Below are 17,576 nucleotides of genomic sequence, written 5' to 3' on the forward strand. Positions count from 1 at the left end.
AAATGCCACAGCAACAACTCCGGTTTGGACACTAATACTCCGGTCCCATTGAAACTTGTTGTATTTACTTACAATTTCTCCAGTAGGCCTTGATTGCAACCGCAGATATACTCGCCATGCCGCGTACGACCCTTTGTAATGCGTGCGGCCGTTGTCACGAATCCAAAATTAAACGAGTTTCGAATGGAATCCTTCCGAAGAATTCTACGGTACGCTGCGCCGCGCTCGGGCCTGGAGCACATGCAGAGCCCCTTGCAGCCCAGACTCCGGGAACAGGCGGGACAAACGGAGCAACGACAACTCCGGTGGATCGACTAACAGCTAACGGGGATCGCATCGTCACCACCGAACGAATAGCCCGGAGAGCCAACGACCATGACGACTATCACGACACCCCACTGAGCCCCATCCGTGCATTCGCCAGCCTTGAAATGACGACTACTGCGGACGATTCATTTTCTCGAAATGCACCAATGGCAGGGCCGGACGTATACACGTTCATGACACCGCAATCACCGATACCGAGAGCCTCAACATCGAGACCCTGAATCATTTCTTCTTGACCTGGCTCACCATCGATTGCTGCAGCATTAACGACAATCGCGTTCACACCACCCCTTTCCCCCGGTTCTGGCCCACTCCTCCTCCTCCCGTTTAACCGACCCAGATCAGCCCGTCGGGCTTCTCCGACCCGTGCGATCGCCCAGCTTACATGTTTCCCGTACCCAGCCTTGGATTTATAATGCCTAATCGATAGCACCAGCAGGCAGCTGCGGCTGAGATCGGCACCGCATCCTTGTGAATGCGAGTGCATGACGACGACAGGGTAGACCCAGTTTACGTTATAAGAAACAAGAGAAGCAGCCAGTAGCTGTAGTAGACGATATTTTCACGGGGATGGGGGCCGAGTTTACAACCCAAATTTCAATCCTTCAAAACCAATTATTTTGCCTTATAAGGCTTAGTTTCTCGTTACAAAGAGCAATTTATAACGAGACGGGACAGTAAATAACGTGACAGGGATCCACCGCGGACGGCTTGCTATCCGTTTAACGGATAGTGGTGTGGAGACAGCGTGGGGGGAGTCTCACAGTAGGTGGAGTCCAACAGCGTGGGTGGAGTCCAACAACGTGTCGGTAAGGATTCCCAAAGAAGAAGGTGCAGCAGGGAACCGGACCTCCGGGTTTCAGCTCGCCTAATGCAGCCACTCGGGTATTCTTCCGGAGGAACTCTCTACTCTTACGAGCTAGTAAAGGGCGCGTAATAGATGTCTTAGCTCTAGGTACATACAAGGCGTAAGAAGGCATTCCGCAAACCCATCGCCGATTCAAACTGATGATCTGCCGTAGGCATCGACAGTCAAGGAAATGATGAATTACCAAGATCAATTCCATGAATCGTACACCACGTTCACTGTCAACATGGTAAACCTTAAGAACGGCTTCGACATTTACCTAAGGAAACTGAAGCTCACCCCTTCCAAATGCCGGGAACTGACTAAACGTTCTGAACCGTGGAAAGACGAAGAAGTAGCAATGGAGCTACGTAGAGCACTCGGAAAGGATGGTTTCGAAGCCTTTTTGAACTCCTGCACCCGAACTCTGAAGAAATTCAAGCGCCTCGGACGGAAGCTGGGTCTGAATGAGGACTTCAGTGTTCCATCTTTGTCCAAGAATGGATCGCATAATAGGATTGACAAGAAACTTTGCGCGCGCTTCTTCAAAAAACACAAGAATGTTAAGCGAGCTCTTATGCAAGGGCGCCATCAAGATCTCATGAACGACATCAAGTCTGATATTGATCAACTTGACCAACTGTTTAAAGGATCAATGGCTGCTGAAGAAGTGCGACGCCAGTGGGATGATAGCGACAGCTTGGACGTCCCCGACCAATGGCTCGAAGTGCAACCGTATAGCCTTAACTTGTGCGACGCTATCGCGAATAGCTGGCCCCAGTCCTGCAAGACTTCACATAGGCATGACGCATGACTGTTGCTCCGCGTCCCGGGAAGAAAAGATCCACATCTCGTCACAGCATCGTTTGAGTTCTCGTTCATTCTACAAAGCATCGGAGATGACTCTCATACACCTCCCTGGACACAACGCGATATTTTCGTGAACTATCAGAAATGTATTGCCAAAAAGTGGGTTAAGTTCTCAAACGGCACCATGGTCCGTCTTACTGAATGTTCAGAAGGCCTTCAAATGTCAGATTCCAATTTCCAGACACGAGGGATTCATCAGAACCAAGCTCAGATGAAGAAGAGATCAGTACCAGAGTCATCATTAATGATCTGTGCAGCTCATTTGGCGAGAAATGCTCAGACACATCACATCTTGGATCATTCGTGTGCGAACACTATCACTACCACGCCCATGAAGCAGGGGTGCTTTGGGCATGGCACGAAAAACTAGACAGGCTTTCGAGCATAATCTCTAGAAGGCGAAGAAAGTTGTTGAGTCCAAAAGAAAGGTATATTGAAACCAATTTTATCCGTACCAAGTCCTGATATGCAAACAGAAGTTCCGTTGCCCTTGCACTGGCCTCAGCAGTACTGCAGCTCTACCATACGCCGTGGCTCGGGAACGATTGGGGGCTCGAAGACCTGCATTTTAGGCAAGCAGATAACGGATATCGTCTCTTCATCTACGAGAAATTCAACCAGCCTCCGCAACCGCATGATATAACAAAGCCATGTCGGAAGAATGTGTTCACAATCAAGAAACGGACGCTTTTCTCCCATTGCGTCGTATTGCTCGAGCTCTTCTTTGCGCAGAAGCTCTCTGGCTGCATGGAAGAAGATGCCCCGCAAGACGAAATGGCTCGACTAGACACGGTTGGCCAGCTGGTCGAAGAACTCAACTGCCATGCGCCGGCACAGGCCTCGAGGTATACCTGTGCGGTTAATTGGTGTTTCGAGCCGAAAGTTGATGTGGATAGCGGCTATCAGCCGCTAAAAGAGTACAGCTTTGCAAGCTACCGTTTTAGAAGACGATTTGTAGAGGAAGTTGTTGCACCGCTCTTGAAAGACTATGAAGCTATATGTCTATAGCCGCGGGGAAATTTGGTTTCTTTTCAGGTTCAGTGTCTATGACGTCTTTTGCTAGTTGGACATTTTCCGAGACTATCTAGATATTCTTACGAGTTCGCAATAATGTTACATCATGACCCTGCCTGCTACGTGTGGCTGGTGGTAGTAAGACAGCCCCGCGTTTCAGCTGCCACAAGATGATTAAAAACGCCAACACGGTTGAAAGCGCGCAGCTGCACGCCGGTCCGCTGCCAACTTTCAACCATGAGAACACATCTTTTATAACTTCGGAGCAGCAACGACTTCGATCCCATGACCAGCAATTAGGCATCCAGCTTCAATTGTATGTACCTCAGAGGCACCAGCGCTGTCATGAACGTGTCCGACGCCCCCATCGTCAACTACCCCGCTTTCCGGCGGCGCGAACCCCACATTAAAGCTCTGCGCAATTTGGCTGGCCGTCACCCGCAGCGTTGCAACAGTATTGCTTTTCCTCAGCTCGAGTATGATGCTCCTCACGCACTCAACAAGTAAATTTAATATTCAATAAGCGTGCATTTCAGCCGCTCCCTGCAGCTGCTGTTATGTCGAAGATTAACTCACCCACAGCACATTGTACACAAGACTGCTGTGTCATCAACAGAATGTGTAGTTTGGTAAGTCTCTTCGCACCCTTGGGCAAGCCAGTAGAAATGAGGGTTGTTACTGCCCTTGACCTCATCTGCGCATCGTTACATGAAAGCTGTCCATGGATACCCATCTATTCCTTGTCCACCGCGGCACCCCAAGCGCCACCTCCAGGGCTATTTCCAATTATTTGTCAGACTTCAAGAACAATGACTCCGGTCAGGGAAGGGTGAAGTGGAGCACTTACGTATGAATGATGATGCGCTCTCCCGGCTGCACATCCAACTCCATCTTCCCTCCAATATTCACGATTCTCTCCCTCACCACGCCGTCCGGCCCCTTCTCCTTCCTCACATACAGATTCAACCCAGCCTCACCCGCCCCTCCTCCGGCCATGCCATACGGCCGGAACACCCTCCTCTCACTCAACATACTCGCACTCACTCTCATCCTAAACTCCATCTCCCTTACCACCCCATCGCCACCATCCCATTCCCCCTTGCCTCCAGACCCTCGCCTTAGCGCGAACTGCCTCAGCACAACCGGATACCTCAGCTCGAGCACCTCGGGATCCGTAATGCGCGTATTCGTCATGTGCACATGCACGCCGCTCTCGCCCACCCACCCGGGCCCCGCGCCGCTGCCACCGCAAATCGTCTCGCCAACCCCAAACCCGGGGATGACCTCGCCGGTGACAGGATCCCGGCCGCCGGTCCCGAACGACAGGATGTTGCAGCAGCCCTGCGACGCGGCGCACGCGGCGAACGCGCCGAGAACGACGTCGGTGATGCGCTGCGACGTGATGGGGTTGCCCGCGCAGACGGCGGCGGCGGCGGACGGGTTGAGCAGCGTGTGTTCCGGGATGCGCACCGTGATGGGCGCCAGGCAGCCCTGGTTCAGCGGGATCGACACGCCGATCAGGCAGCGGAGCGCGTAGATGATGGCCGAGTGCGCGATGGCGATGGGCGCGTTGAGGCAGTTGAACGTCTCGCGGCCCGTGCCGGTGAAGTCGAACAGCGCGGAGCCGGTGGCGGCGTCGATGGTGATGGCCAGGGTGATGGGCGTGCCGTCGTCCATGTGGTCGGTGAAGGTGAGGGGTGCGCCGCTGGAGGAACCGCGGGAGGCGGCGAGGGTTTTGAGGTAGTGCCGGACGGCGGTTTCCGAGGTGCTGGCGATGCCGCGCATGTACTTGTGCACTTCGGGCAGCGTGTACTCGTCGACGAGGGCGGCGATGAGGGAGGCGCCTTTTTGGTTGGCCGAGATGGCGGCGATGAGGTCCGACACGTTGTCGTTGTAGGTGCGGGTGCCGCTGCAGTGGGGGTAGCTGGCTGGCTCGTCGACGAGGAATTGACGGACCCGCTCTTCGTCAAAGACGCCGTTGCTGACGATCTTGAAGCCCATCGTCTGCGCCCCTTCTTCGTACAGCATCTTGCTGTCGCTGGGCATCGACCCTGGGTGTGTCCCACCGATCTCGGCGTGGTGGCCTCGGGACGCTACGTAGAAGATGATTTCCTTCCCGGCGTCGTCCCAGATTGGCGTGATGATGGTGATGTCTGGGAGATGCGTACCACCAGCCAGAGGGTGATTGCTGCAGATGACATCCCCAGGCTTGAGAGACGGGCCCATCGTCTCGTGTTGATAGCGGACCGCGTATTCCATCGAGCCCAGGTGCACTGGAACATGTGGTGCATTAGCAACCAGCTTACCGTCTGGCGAAAACAGCGCGCAGGAAAAGTCGAGACGCTCCTTGATATTAGTCGAGACCGACGTCTTCTGGAAAGTTCGTCCCATTTGTTCCGCGATTGACATGAACCTGTGGCCAAAGATGGATAATCTGATCGGGTCGATGGCATCGGCACCCTCGCTATCCTTGTTGCTTGCTGAGGGAACGTGAAGCACAACGTGCTTGGAAAGGATTGTTGCCGTGGCCGAAGGCTCGACAACAATCGTCTGCGTGGCGTCGATGATCATTGCCGGTCCAGCAATCTTACTACCAGCCGTGAGGCTACCCAGGAAGAATACGGGAGTCTTGAGGTGGCCACCATTGGCAAAGTACACAATAGTCTCGTCATCCTGCCTGTCAGTACTGATGGCAGTCGTCGCGATGGATTTCAGCTCTGCTTGTGGAGCTTCTGTGGGGATTGATAGAGATTTTCCGATGCCCCTGACGCGTATGTCCTCACAGAGAATAGGCCGGCCAGGTTTGTTGAACCCGAACTCCCTCTTGTGCTGGGTGAGGAACTCCGACGTGAAATCACCCGAGGCGGGCTCCAGAATCATGAGAAGATTGTCGGTGCCTTTATATCTCAGGTTGAGATAGACCTCATAGTCGATTCTGTCGGGCGGAATCCCGTCACCGATAAGCTGTGCGGTTACTTTCTGTTCGGATGTGAGCCAATATTATCAAGCAGTCATGACGTGCGAGTGTTGTACCTTTTTCAGTGCCATGATTCGCTCCTTAATAGTCCCCATGGCAGCCTGATCAAACACTCCCGAAGATGGTTCTTGCGCCTCGTGTACAATGTCTGCCAATGCCATTCCATACGCTGAAAGTATTGAGGAGTAGCGATGGATTATCACAGTTCGAATATTCAATGATGAAGCGATGGCACAGGCGTGTTGCCCGCCAGCCCCACCAAAGCATGCCAGATTGTGGGCTGATGTATCGAATCCTCGGGCTTGCGTAAGTACTCGGATAGGCTTTGCCATGGATTCATTAGCCACATCGATGAAGCCGAGCGCAACATCTTCAGCAGATTTGTTCTGCCCCGTTTCTTCGTTGATCTGGCGGGCCAACTCAGCGAACTTCTTCCGTGTGATTTCAACATCCAGAGCTTCGTTCTCATTTGGGCCAAAGATTTTAGGAAAATATTCTGGAAGGAGGCGGCCCAGGAACAGATTGGCGTCGGTGATTGTCAAGGGTCCTCCCTTTCTGTAGCAGGCGGGTCCTGGGTGTGCTCCAGCGCTGTCGGGTCCAACGACAAAAAGACCGTGCCGCCAGAAGAGGATCGAGCCACCACCTGCAGCAACGGTGTTGATGTCCAGCTGTGGGGCCACAATGGTCACGCCTGCAGTTGTGTTCTCGAAGACGTGCTCAAGCTTGCCGTCATATCGTGAGACATCCGTCGAAGTGCCACCCATGTCGAAGCCAATGACTGGCGTGGGATCGGCGGGATCGAAAGATGTGCGTGCATGGCCGACAACACCACCAGCAGGCCCAGAAAGGATGGCTCGGAGGCCAGAGAATTTGTCGTAGCTAACGAGACCGCCGTCACTTTGCATGAATTCGCAGCGCGAGTTTTCAGATTGTAGGCCATCAGAAAAGCCTTCCCGGAAGCCTTCCACATAGCGTTTGATTACTGGAGTGAGGTAGGCGTCGGCAGTGCATGAGATTCCACGAGAGGTCATCTGGGAAACATCAGTCTGTCTGGTCGTTCAGAGCAAAAACGAAGCTAACCTTGATCATTGGCAACAACTGGCTTGAGAGTGAAACTTGCGGGAAGCCAATTTCCCTTGCAATTCTCTGGATGGCCAACTCATGATCTTGGAAGGTGTATGAATGCACGAGGCAAACGGCAATAGAGCGGTAGCCTTGATCATAGAGTCGCTGCAAGTCCTCTCTGACCTGATCTTCGTCGATCTTCTTCAAAATTCTGATGACTTCCCCACTCAACCCCTTTACCAGGTCCGGGTCTGTCTCCAATGCAGCAGCTATCTTGTCGTCATCTCGGAACGGGTTCTGCTGGTAGTCTTCGATTGTGACCCTCTCATCAATCTCGACGACGTCTTGGTAAAGAACATCGGGCCGCACAATCTTGAGTGCAAAGAGATCAGGTCGGGATTGATTGCCTATCCGTAGGGAATCGGCGAAACCTTTCGTAATGACAAGCGCCACTCGCTCGCCTTTCCGTTCCAGCAGGGCATTCGTGGCAACGGTGGTTCCCATGCGGATGGAAAACTCCGAGAAGCCAGAGATGTTCAACTTCTCATCCCTCGGATAAGGCTTGCCCGTAGCCTGCTCCAGGATACGTCGAATGCCCTCGATAGGTGCGTCTTCATAATTCTGAGGATCTTGAGACAGGAGCTTGACGACAATGTCATCTTCTCGGCCCTCAACAATACCCAAACAGTCCGTGAATGTGCCACCTCTGTCTACACGGAATCAATACAATGCCAAGCTACATGGAGTGCCACAACTTGTATGGTCATGTGTCACGGCAGGAAAAGAAACTCACCGATGGCAATCTTGATCTTCAAGCCATCTACCTCAAGATCAACGTGGTGTGGAGACATGTTCAACGCAGCTGCAAACAAAATGGACAAAGAAGTAAGCTGTTGACTCACCGCCCACCCAAGAAGTCCGACGGTATATAAATGCGAAGGCAATGACTGTGGGCGCCCAGGATGGATGGTCGATACGGGAGTTCTGAGTCCATCTGCGTGTCGGCGGCACCGGCAGCGGAGGAATGCTGCATTGAGTGGCACATTGGCCGAGTTGGCTATCGATAGGCAACACAAAGAGGGGTTTGACGCTAGTGTTGTGGCCTGCTGACGGTCGATGATCGCGAGGGTCGGCCGCCCGTGTGCCGATCCGAAAGTGGTGGTCGAAAACGAGCCCCCTTCCAGCTATCGTTTTCCCTCGCTTGTCCATCCATCCTTATCGCATTCTGCCGATAAGATATACTTTCACATCTCCAGTGGCCGTCAGCAGTGGTCGGCAGCACCCTCAAAGAAGCCGATCGGCCTGTGCTGAGGGGTGCCCGCAGAACGGAAACGTGCGACGCATCCCCGCGTCATCGGGATCTTGTCCCCGCAGTTGTCTTGCCCCTTGTGCCGCGGATAACGGCACATGTTTCTCCATCCCTGCATCCGCATACATGGGGGTAACATTCCAAGAACAAGAGCAGGTTCACTGTTGATAGGCCAAGTTTGATATCAATCCAGCCTTTTGCTTTATCTCTTCAATACTACCAGTCGTTTCATTGCGAGCTCGAGAGATCCAACTTCCAATTCTCCCGTGCTTTGGTGCACACTCTTTCCAATTCCTCGTGCCTTATTACGCTTCACGCAGTCACTCCGATTCGAAATGACCACGGAGAAGAAAGCGCCCGAAGGCTCGGTGCATGATAGCGCGGAAGACATTACGGGTGAAGTAATTGATGTTGCCGCACGCTTCCTCGCAACCCTGGACGATGAAATCAGAGAGACTCCGATCACGCCCGCCGAAGCCCGAAAGGTCCTGTGGAAGATTGATCTATCTATTCTTCCAATAATATGGATCTCCACTATCGTTGCTGCCGTTGACAAAGTCGTCATATCGAACGCCGCCATTTATGGCATGAAGGATGACACGCATCTTGTTGGAAATCAGTACGCTTGGGTTGGAAGGTACATGAAGCATTTTTCTGAAAAGTTCTATGACGTACCGCTAACGCTTTTGGACCAGCATTTTTTATTTCGGATTTCTGCTATTTGAGTATCCAACTTCTTTTCTCATCCAACGACTCCCCGTGGCGAAGTTCTTCTCTGTCACGGTCTTGGTCTGGGCCATCATGATGTGCTGCACAGCCGCTACGCAAAACTTCGCTGGCCTTGCAGCTGTTCGCTTTATCATGGGAATGGCTGAGGCTTGTTTGTTTCCGGTCTGCAATATCATAACCGTCATGTGGTGGAAGAATCAAGAACAGCCCATTCGAGTTGCCTGGTAAGACATTTTCCTCACGAAAGAAGACGGCCTGATGCTAATGTGGCGAGTCTAGCTGGATGTCTCAGTTCTCTTCCATTTTCACGGGAATCGTTAGCTACGGAATTGGCAACGCCGACACACAACTCGCAAGCTGGAGGCTACTTTTTCTGGTCCTGGGAGGCTTCTCCCTTCTTTGGGCCGTAGTTGTGTTTCTATTTCTACCAGACTCACCGGCTCAATGCCGCTACATGACCGACCGCGAAAAGTTCATTTGTCTGCAACGCATCAAGGACAACAACACGGGTGTGGAGAGCAAAGAGATTAAATGGTACCAGATCAAAGAGTGCTTGTGTGACCCGAAGACTTGGCTGCTCTTTGTCTTCTCAATTGCTCAAAACATTCCCAACGGTGGTGTATGTTCTCCAGGCTCTTGTGTTGGCATTCTTCTAACTGTTGCAGTTGATCACGTTCGCCTCGATTATCGTTTCTGGCCTCGGATATTCTGCGCTTATTACAACCTTGCTCGGGATTCCAACTGGAATTATTGCTACCATCTGGGCATGGATATTGGCGTATCCTGCAGGGCGCTATAAGAATGTCCGGTGTATCATCGCAGCATCCTGCAATCTCGTCACCATAATGTGTGCGGTACTCATGTGGAAGCTTCCTCGAACCAACAAGTCCGGTCTACTTGCGGCTTACTACATCTTCTACACATACTGGGGTCCCTACGTGATAGGGTCGTCATTGCCAATGGTGAACACCTCAGGGCATTCCAAAAAGGTAACGATGAACGCAATCTACTTCATTGCTTATTGCACGGGGAATATCATCGGCCCACAAGTCTTTCGCGCGAATGACGCACCAGATTACCCTCACGGATACGCTGGCCTCTTGGCATGCTTGGTTGTGGCAATGGCTGCAATTCTGGCTTACGGTGCGATGTGTGCCTTTGAGAATAAAAGAAGAGATAGCATTGGGGGAAAGGCAACAGGGACTGTAGACGCGTTCTCGGACCGAACGGACAAAGAAAAGGAGGATTTCCGATATACTTATTAGGAGATGAAATGAGAGATCAAAGCTGTAGGTAGAAATACGCACTTCATGATTGACTCCCATGTCCTGCGCGTATTTTTGAGCAACTAAGCAGAGTTATACCCCACCGAGATGGAAGCTTCTAGACACGCCAGTGGCTTACTTTTGATTCCGTGGGGGCGAAGAAAAACCCCGCCTCGTTGCGCCATGCCGTCTCACCGCAACTTCGCGTTTGGGAGCGACCAACCCAACTTCCATCTCGGAAAGCATTCTTTTGCATACACGTCTTAGCTATGAAACTGGAAAGTGGCAATGCCAGCTCGGGTATAATAGACCTTGATCGTGTGGCAAATTCAAAGGCAGTGGAAACCGATTATTTGAGAAGTAGAGCACAGTGCTTACGATACACAGGCGAGAACGGGGTGTGGGAAATGTGAGATTTGTGTGCAGATGCTTGACCTCGCCAAAGGAAAGCAGGGACGCAGCATTACACTGAGGCCGCCGGCGGCACTTCTCGAAAGTGAAGTCTGTAGTACGCACGAATGGTTCTTCAACTTCTTCCGCAACCACAGCGAGATTACTGTTACCAAGGACGGGTCGAAGATTGTTCTTGGGGGACCTATTACCCAGTACCCCAGGACGATTCATGGAGAGCTATTCATTTCCCGAGTGGGTCAATACGATGTCGAAGGCAGCATTTCAAGATCGTTAGACCCTATGTGGATTGACGAGGAGTTATTTAAGAGCTGGAAAGAAATCTGCAAACAAGAGCACGGCGCAGAGTGTTCCACAGCTAACGCCCAAAGCCTACCGCGCCCACAGCTCACATGGCTCATTGACGTGGAAGAGCAGTGTCTTGTTCCAGCTGGAGAAGAAGTCTCGTACGTCGCGCTGAGCTACGTTTGGGGCCAAGTGAAAGTGGTGAAAGCGTCCACACAGAACCTACAAAGGTTGAGAGAACCAGGTGCCTTTCTCCAGCCAGATCTGAAACTCCCCAAAACCATCAGCCACGCACTTAGCGTTGTCCGCCTCCTCGGGGAGAGATATCTCTGGGTCGATGCGCTTTGCATCATCCAAGATGATGAGACTCTCGCCCATCTCATCAATAACATGGCGGCAGTCTACGCCAACGCATGCCTCACCATTGTAGCTGCAGAGGGTACAGACGCTGAAGCTGGCTTGAGCGGCTTGAAGGGCATATCTGCACCGCGTAGCAACGGGTGCATCCTCACCTGGCCGGATGGAACCCAACTTAATTGGCCCAGTGAAGGTGGCATAAGCAACACAACATGGAATACACGTGGTTGGACCTTCCAGGAGTATCTATTCTCTCGCAGAAGGCTCGTCTTCGTGGCCGAGTCTGTGAGGTGGGAATGCCGGAAGACATGCTTTTGGGAAGAGCACCGGGAAGCTGGCGATCCACCAACACCCGAATCATCTGCTGCATATGATAATGATGTAACAGCGGTTCGGATGGCATCTCTGGCGCGAATACCGCTCTTCCCAGACTTGGAAGCTCTCAAAGCGCTGGCCTTCGCCTACAGTGAGCGAGACTTCTCGTGCAGCGAGGACGCGGTCAATGCATTCGCGGGAATAACGACAGCTCTGACGCGAAGCTTTCCAGGAGGCTTTCTTTGGGGAATCCCATTGATGTTCCTTGACGTGTGCTTGATTTGGAGATCTGCAAGCTGGTATCTTGACGGGGATGGACGCCCACCGTTCTCCCGTCGTTGGGATCCACACGAGTCATATGAGCCTCTGAAACACGCCCCGACCTGGTCATGGGTTGCTTGGAAAGGCACCATGGTAGATAGCTCCCTATGGAGAAACGAGGACTTCGTTCTGTGGAATCCCGAGACCTGGTTCTATTCCGTAGACTACTTCAAGCGAGTGGTTCCTCTCGTGAAATGGTCACTGAAACGGATCAAGGAATCTGCACCAATGGAACTTCTGCACAACGAATGCTTTTCTTATAAGGCCCGCTATACTGGCCCCAACGCAAGCGAAGAGCGGCTGCCACTGGGATGGAAACGTTCCCCAATCGACCTCGAGGATCCAAAATGCTGGAGCTCAAAGTTCGATGCCTACACACTCGACCCAAATTTCACTTCCAACAAAACTGCAACCCTAAGTAAGGAGAGAGACCCATTTCCTCCTCGGTTCTATTACACACATGATTCCATCGAGGGAGTAAAATTCAGCTATCCGGTCCCACTGGGAGGTAGACGCCGAGATGATGTGCATGATACTGCCTTCGAAGATAATCTTTCCGACGGCCGCTATCTCTGCTGTTCCACTCATCGTGCATTTTTTGAAATTGAGTATTCTTCCTCAGACTCAAAAGACTACTGCCTCATCGATCCTGAATTCAGGAATTGTGGGGACGACCACCATGGATTCTTATGGGTCCATGACCCTTCGGGTCTTGAGGAACTTGATAGGCAAGTGCTGTTTGGGGATGAGAAAGGCAAGCCGGTGCGTGTCGAGCTCATTGCAGTGTCGATGATGTATAGGCAAAAGGGTGGGCGGCGTTGGGCGCAGCCGTTGGGGGCTGAAGTGCCGCAGTGGTACAATGTTCTTTGGGTGGAATGGATCGATGGAGTGGCGTACCGGAAGGGCGTGGGAGAGGTGAGCAGGGAAGTGTGGGAGTCGAAAGAGAGGGAGGCTATTGAGTTGGTTCTGGGGTAATGGCTGGACTTTTCGTCCCAAATGTGAACGGCGTTCATCTGTTGCTATGGCCAAATAATACACCGTGCCAGATTTGATAGTGTCAATGTGCTCGTCGTATCATTGATTTATCCGCGCATGTAAGCCGTTAAAACAGCCATTTTCCCGTGAGGAAAACGCACCAGAGTCTTTCAGCTGCTGGCAGCAACGGGTTCTGGTCCTTTCCTTTTAATGCCAGTTTTCGTTTCCGTATGTTCATTACTGAGAACCACCTTTGAAAGGAAGAAGCTGGCAATGATTCCGCACGCCGCCATGGAGGCATACAGTATCCACATGTTCCTCATGCTCCAAGAGAATGCATCTTTGACAGCATGCCTCAGCACCGGATCGTTGATGGTTCCAATAAGCTCGACATTCGCAGCGGCATGATGTCCTGATAACTGGTCGCTCAGAACTGCCGGCAGCCCCGCACGGGCGAGAGCTTTCACCCGTAACTCCATGCTGTTCTGAAAAACGACACCGCCGATCACAATGGATAGAGCATTGGCCAAGTTACCCAAGAAGCCGAACGTCGATGTTGCTGTAGCCGTGTCATCCTGCACAACGTGGGCCTGTAATGCGATCAGAGGAGGCAGAAAGCACAGGCCGATACCAATGCCTGCTATCACCTCGACGCCAACAATGGTTGCAATAGAGGTATCTGTGTTGAACAAAGTAAAGAGACCGACGCCCAGGGTCATGAACACCATACCCACTTGAAGGATTAAGCGGTATTCGCCGGTGCGGTGGATGAGCATGCCAGAGCTGGCTGCAGCGGAGGCTGTGGTCAAAATGAGTGGTAAAACTAGCACGCCAGAGCGAATGGGTGAGGCGCCTTTAGAGGACTGGAAGTAAAGTGGTAAGTAGTATTCAGCCGCTACGGCAACCTACGAGCTTGTTAGAAATTCTATCGCGGCAGAAAATGAAGAAAGACTTACGAAGGCAGTGACGCAGCCTGATACCAAGCTTGCAACGTTTGACTTTTGGTTGAACAACCGCATGGGCATGAGAGGATAGACGGCCAACTTCTTTTCACTGAAGACGAAGAAGCCCAGCATCAGTGCCCCAAACACCAGCAAACAAACCACCTTCGGTGAGCTCCACGGGAAAATGGCACCCCCGAAATCCAACCCGAGCAACATCATCAAGGTCAATCCCAAGATGGCCACAGTCCCATACCAGTCAATAGCCTTGAAGCCATCCGCCATCTTCGTCTTCGGATCATGTACGTTCAGGCATGCGGCCACCAAAACAAAAGCAGCTCCAATCGCCGGCAAGTTGATCCAGAATACCCACCGCCAGCTGACCAACTGCGCCAACGCACCTCCCAGTACGGGGCCAACGCCGCCAGCCACCGCCCACGTTACGTCTGTGAATACCATCCATAAGCTCCTCCTCCTCATACTGAACAGATCGCTGATCGTAATCGTAACCAGCTGCATCAGGGCGCCGCCACCAACGCCCTGAAGCGCGCGACCGGCGATCAGGGCTGCCATATTCGGTGCGGCGGCACATACAACGGATGCGACAAAGAAAATAGCGAGGCCTGCGAGCAGAATCGGCTTGCGGCCCCAAATGTCGGAGAATTTGGCCCAGAGAGGCATGGTGGCGGCTTTGGCGAGAACATACGCGCCACCGATCCAGGTGTAGCCAGCTGCGGAGTGGAGGTGAGCGGCGATCGTCGGTATAGCGGTTGCCACAATCGTTTGGTCAAGAGCTGCGACAAAGAGCGAAAGCTGTGGCGGCAGCAGAGGTGGTCAGTGATGTCACGTGTTAAGTGTGCCGGGAGAGAGGAAGACGGACGTAGAGGGCAGTGAGAATAGCAGTGAGGCGGATCTTGCTCCGCTGCGGCTGCGCAGACTCTTCATCCACTGTTTCGACTTGCATTGGCACGATTGGTGGTGTTGTGGGCTCATTTGTTGGGCTCGGCTGAGCGTCTTGCATCGTCTCGATTGTGTCACTCATTTTCCAAAGGTTTGGTGAACGGGGGGGAGCTGAGAGTTCAGTTGGGCCACAGATGCCGTTTTGTAGCGTTGCGGGGTGTCTTGCCCTACGTTTCATTTCACTTGTCTCTCGAAGGGCGTGTGGGGGCTAAACGCTAAGGTCACGTGCAGTGTCGAACACGATACTGCTGCCCGCTGGTTCTGGGCTTTCTCTTGAGCTCTCAGTAATATCAAAATTGATTATTTTGAATCTTTGGGAAAGTCTGAATGAAGGTTTTAAATGGTTGAGCAGGGTTGCACCGGCCGCACGTATAGAAAGTTCCTGTACTAAAAATGTAGTTGAAAAGATAATACAAATCTCGTTTCTACCACCATTCTAGAGGCTCAAATCAATTAGTGATGAAGCAAGGGAAATATAAATAATCAAATCCATGTCCAAATCTACCCGCGTACAAGAGAGGGAATCTATGTACGCAAGAAGAGATAATGACACGATGCCGCCCTTGCTCACTCTGCTTTCTTGTCCTGCTCCATGTACCATTCCACACTCTCCCGGATCCCATCCTTCAGCAAGACAATTGGCCGATAACCCAACACTCTTTTGGCCTTGTCCGTGTTGAGCGTGCGCGTGATGTAAGCGAAAACAACGCCCTCGCGGACCATGTTAGACTGCTTGCGGCCGAGCGAGAAGAGCCACACGCCCCACTCAGACAAGAAGCAGACGAGGATAGCGATGAAGCGCGGGACCTTGACGATGGCTTTCTTGTCGACCGGCTTGCCGATTGCGGCAGATGTGGCTAGCGTGAAGTCCCAGAAGGTCATTCGCTCGTCGTTGGTGATGTTGAAGGCTTCGCCCTCGACACGCTGGCCGACTGGTAGAGCAGGGGAGTTCGCGGCCATCAAGAGACGGTGAGCGGCGAGGAGGCAAGCGTGGACTACGTTGGCGATGTAGACGAAGTCCCACGGGTTGTTCTCGCCCATCTGGAAGCGAGCCTTGCCAGCCTTGCTGACTTCGACGATGCGACTCATGAATCCGGGGTTGGCCGGGCCAAAGGTGGTGCAGGGCCGGAGGGAGACGGTCAGCATGCCGTCCTTGCGGTTGGCGGCAAGCACATCCTCCTCGGCAATGGCCTTGGAGAGGGTATAGACGCTCTTCTGTTTCGGTGGTTTGAGTATGGGCATGGTCTCGTCGGCCTCAATCAGATCCGAGACGTTGTCGTGTATGACAGCCGAGGAGGATGTGAAGACAAAAGCTTTGACGCCAGCCTTCCGGGAGGCCTCCAGGAGGTGGCGGGTGCCTTCGACGTTGACCCGCAAGAAGCGCTGGTCGTTGACGACAATGCTGGGAGGGCATGCAAGGTGGAAGACAACGCGCGGCGGCGGCTGGACCTGCTCGAAGATGGCTCGCACGCCGGCGCCGTGGGCGAGATCGCATTGGTGGTAAGAGACGCCAGGGAAAGTGTCCTCCGAGATGTCGACGTCAAGCACCGAGATGGCGCATGTCGGCTCCACTTCGAGGATGCGGCGTATAAGATGGTGACCGTAGAAGCCGCATCCGCCAGTGATGAGCACTGCTCCAAGACTTTTGCCAGGCTGCATTGGTGCCGATGCGAACAGCGAAACGTGTAAAGATGAATGAGATAAGAGGAGACCAGTCAGGGGAACACTCAAGTATTAAATAACCAGTTCATTGTGCTCACTTGCTGCGCCGCACGCTGTTGCCTTGCCGCTTCTCCGGGCTGAGAATCCTGTGCCGCGTCTACCTCACCTGCACTCAGGTGATAATGCGAAGCTAGTCCACTGGACATCAGCAGATATTATGGTCTCCTCGCATCAATGTGACGGGCGTGCGATTACACACCAAGACAAGGCTCCCATGTGTGCATGATGTCTGAATGTCTTGCAGCTGGATGCTGCCGGGGTTCTCTTTGCTGTGCCGCACCGACCTATCACAATACTGCAGCCCCTGACCTGTAGCGACGCGAAGTTCACGCACTTAGCCATCCGCTTCAGCACCAGTCTCAGCTTCTAAAGTGTCAAGATGACCATCATTCACCCCAAATTATTTGTTTCGTTGCTGTATTCCGTTGCGACTGCGGTGCTGCATATGTCCCAGAAGGCATACCACTCTTACAAGATCATTTCCAATTTGCGCTGACAATGCATGCTACTTATCTTTTATGGATTGATTACTCTGAACCAATGCCTCTATTGAGTTGGATTTTAAGACATTTCCTTACCGTAAACTTTTTGCTCGAGAAGCAGCTGCTGGATTTTGTCTTTCAATACAGCGTCGCCAAGCTGGCATATAAATATCCCAAAGAGGAAGTATTAACTGTCGTATATGGTTCGATAGCGGGCAACTGCAACGAGATACATTTGTACTGCGCAGCATCCCGAGGAATTTCTTTCAACTACAATGACCTTCCAGCTCATTTACAGATAGCCTGTTCCACTCGTTATTCAAACACTGCACTGAACGGATGAGACTTTCGAGTTCCCGGTTAAGCAAATGCTGCCGCTGATCGATGAGCGTATGTAAGACAAT

At 52.5% G+C, this 17,576-nt stretch overlaps 4 protein-coding genes across 4 annotated transcripts; 1 reads left to right on the plus strand and 3 right to left on the minus strand.

Moving 5' to 3' along the window:
- Positions 1-3,791: 3,791 nt before the first annotated feature.
- On the minus strand, positions 3,792-7,951 carry LTHEOB_4477 (5-oxoprolinase protein; the record flags this gene model as incomplete). The annotated part of the gene is made up of 5 exons (XM_035513515.1): positions 3,792-3,834; positions 3,906-6,037; positions 6,350-7,066; positions 7,116-7,810; positions 7,894-7,951. 5 exons carry the CDS (start codon positions 7,949-7,951, stop codon positions 3,792-3,794), a joined length of 3,645 nt encoding a protein of 1,214 aa, XP_035374526.1.
- A 793-nt stretch (positions 7,952-8,744) lies between these two features.
- On the plus strand, positions 8,745-9,937 carry LTHEOB_4478 (Allantoate permease; the record flags this gene model as incomplete). The annotated part of the gene is made up of 4 exons (XM_035513516.1): positions 8,745-9,046; positions 9,105-9,362; positions 9,418-9,755; positions 9,804-9,937. The coding sequence occupies 4 exons, from the start codon at positions 8,745-8,747 to the stop codon at positions 9,935-9,937; spliced, it is 1,032 nt and encodes a 343-aa protein (XP_035374527.1).
- Positions 9,938-13,237: 3,300 nt separating this feature from the next.
- LTHEOB_4479 (MFS transporter) lies at positions 13,238-14,972 on the minus strand (the record flags this gene model as incomplete). Its single annotated transcript, XM_035513517.1, has 3 exons — positions 13,238-13,972; positions 14,024-14,821; positions 14,889-14,972. 3 exons carry the CDS (start codon positions 14,970-14,972, stop codon positions 13,238-13,240), a joined length of 1,617 nt encoding a protein of 538 aa, XP_035374528.1.
- Positions 14,973-15,535: 563 nt separating this feature from the next.
- Positions 15,536-16,627, minus strand: LTHEOB_4480 (Hydroxysteroid dehydrogenase; the record flags this gene model as incomplete). The annotated part of the gene is made up of 1 exon (XM_035513519.1): positions 15,536-16,627. One exon carries the CDS (start codon positions 16,625-16,627, stop codon positions 15,536-15,538), a length of 1,092 nt encoding a protein of 363 aa, XP_035374529.1.
- Positions 16,628-17,576: the final 949 nt, after the last annotated feature.

This window comes from Lasiodiplodia theobromae (genome assembly GCF_012971845.1).
Source record: "Lasiodiplodia theobromae strain AM2As chromosome Unknown scaffold_12, whole genome shotgun sequence".
NCBI lineage: Eukaryota > Fungi > Ascomycota > Dothideomycetes > Botryosphaeriales > Botryosphaeriaceae > Lasiodiplodia > Lasiodiplodia theobromae.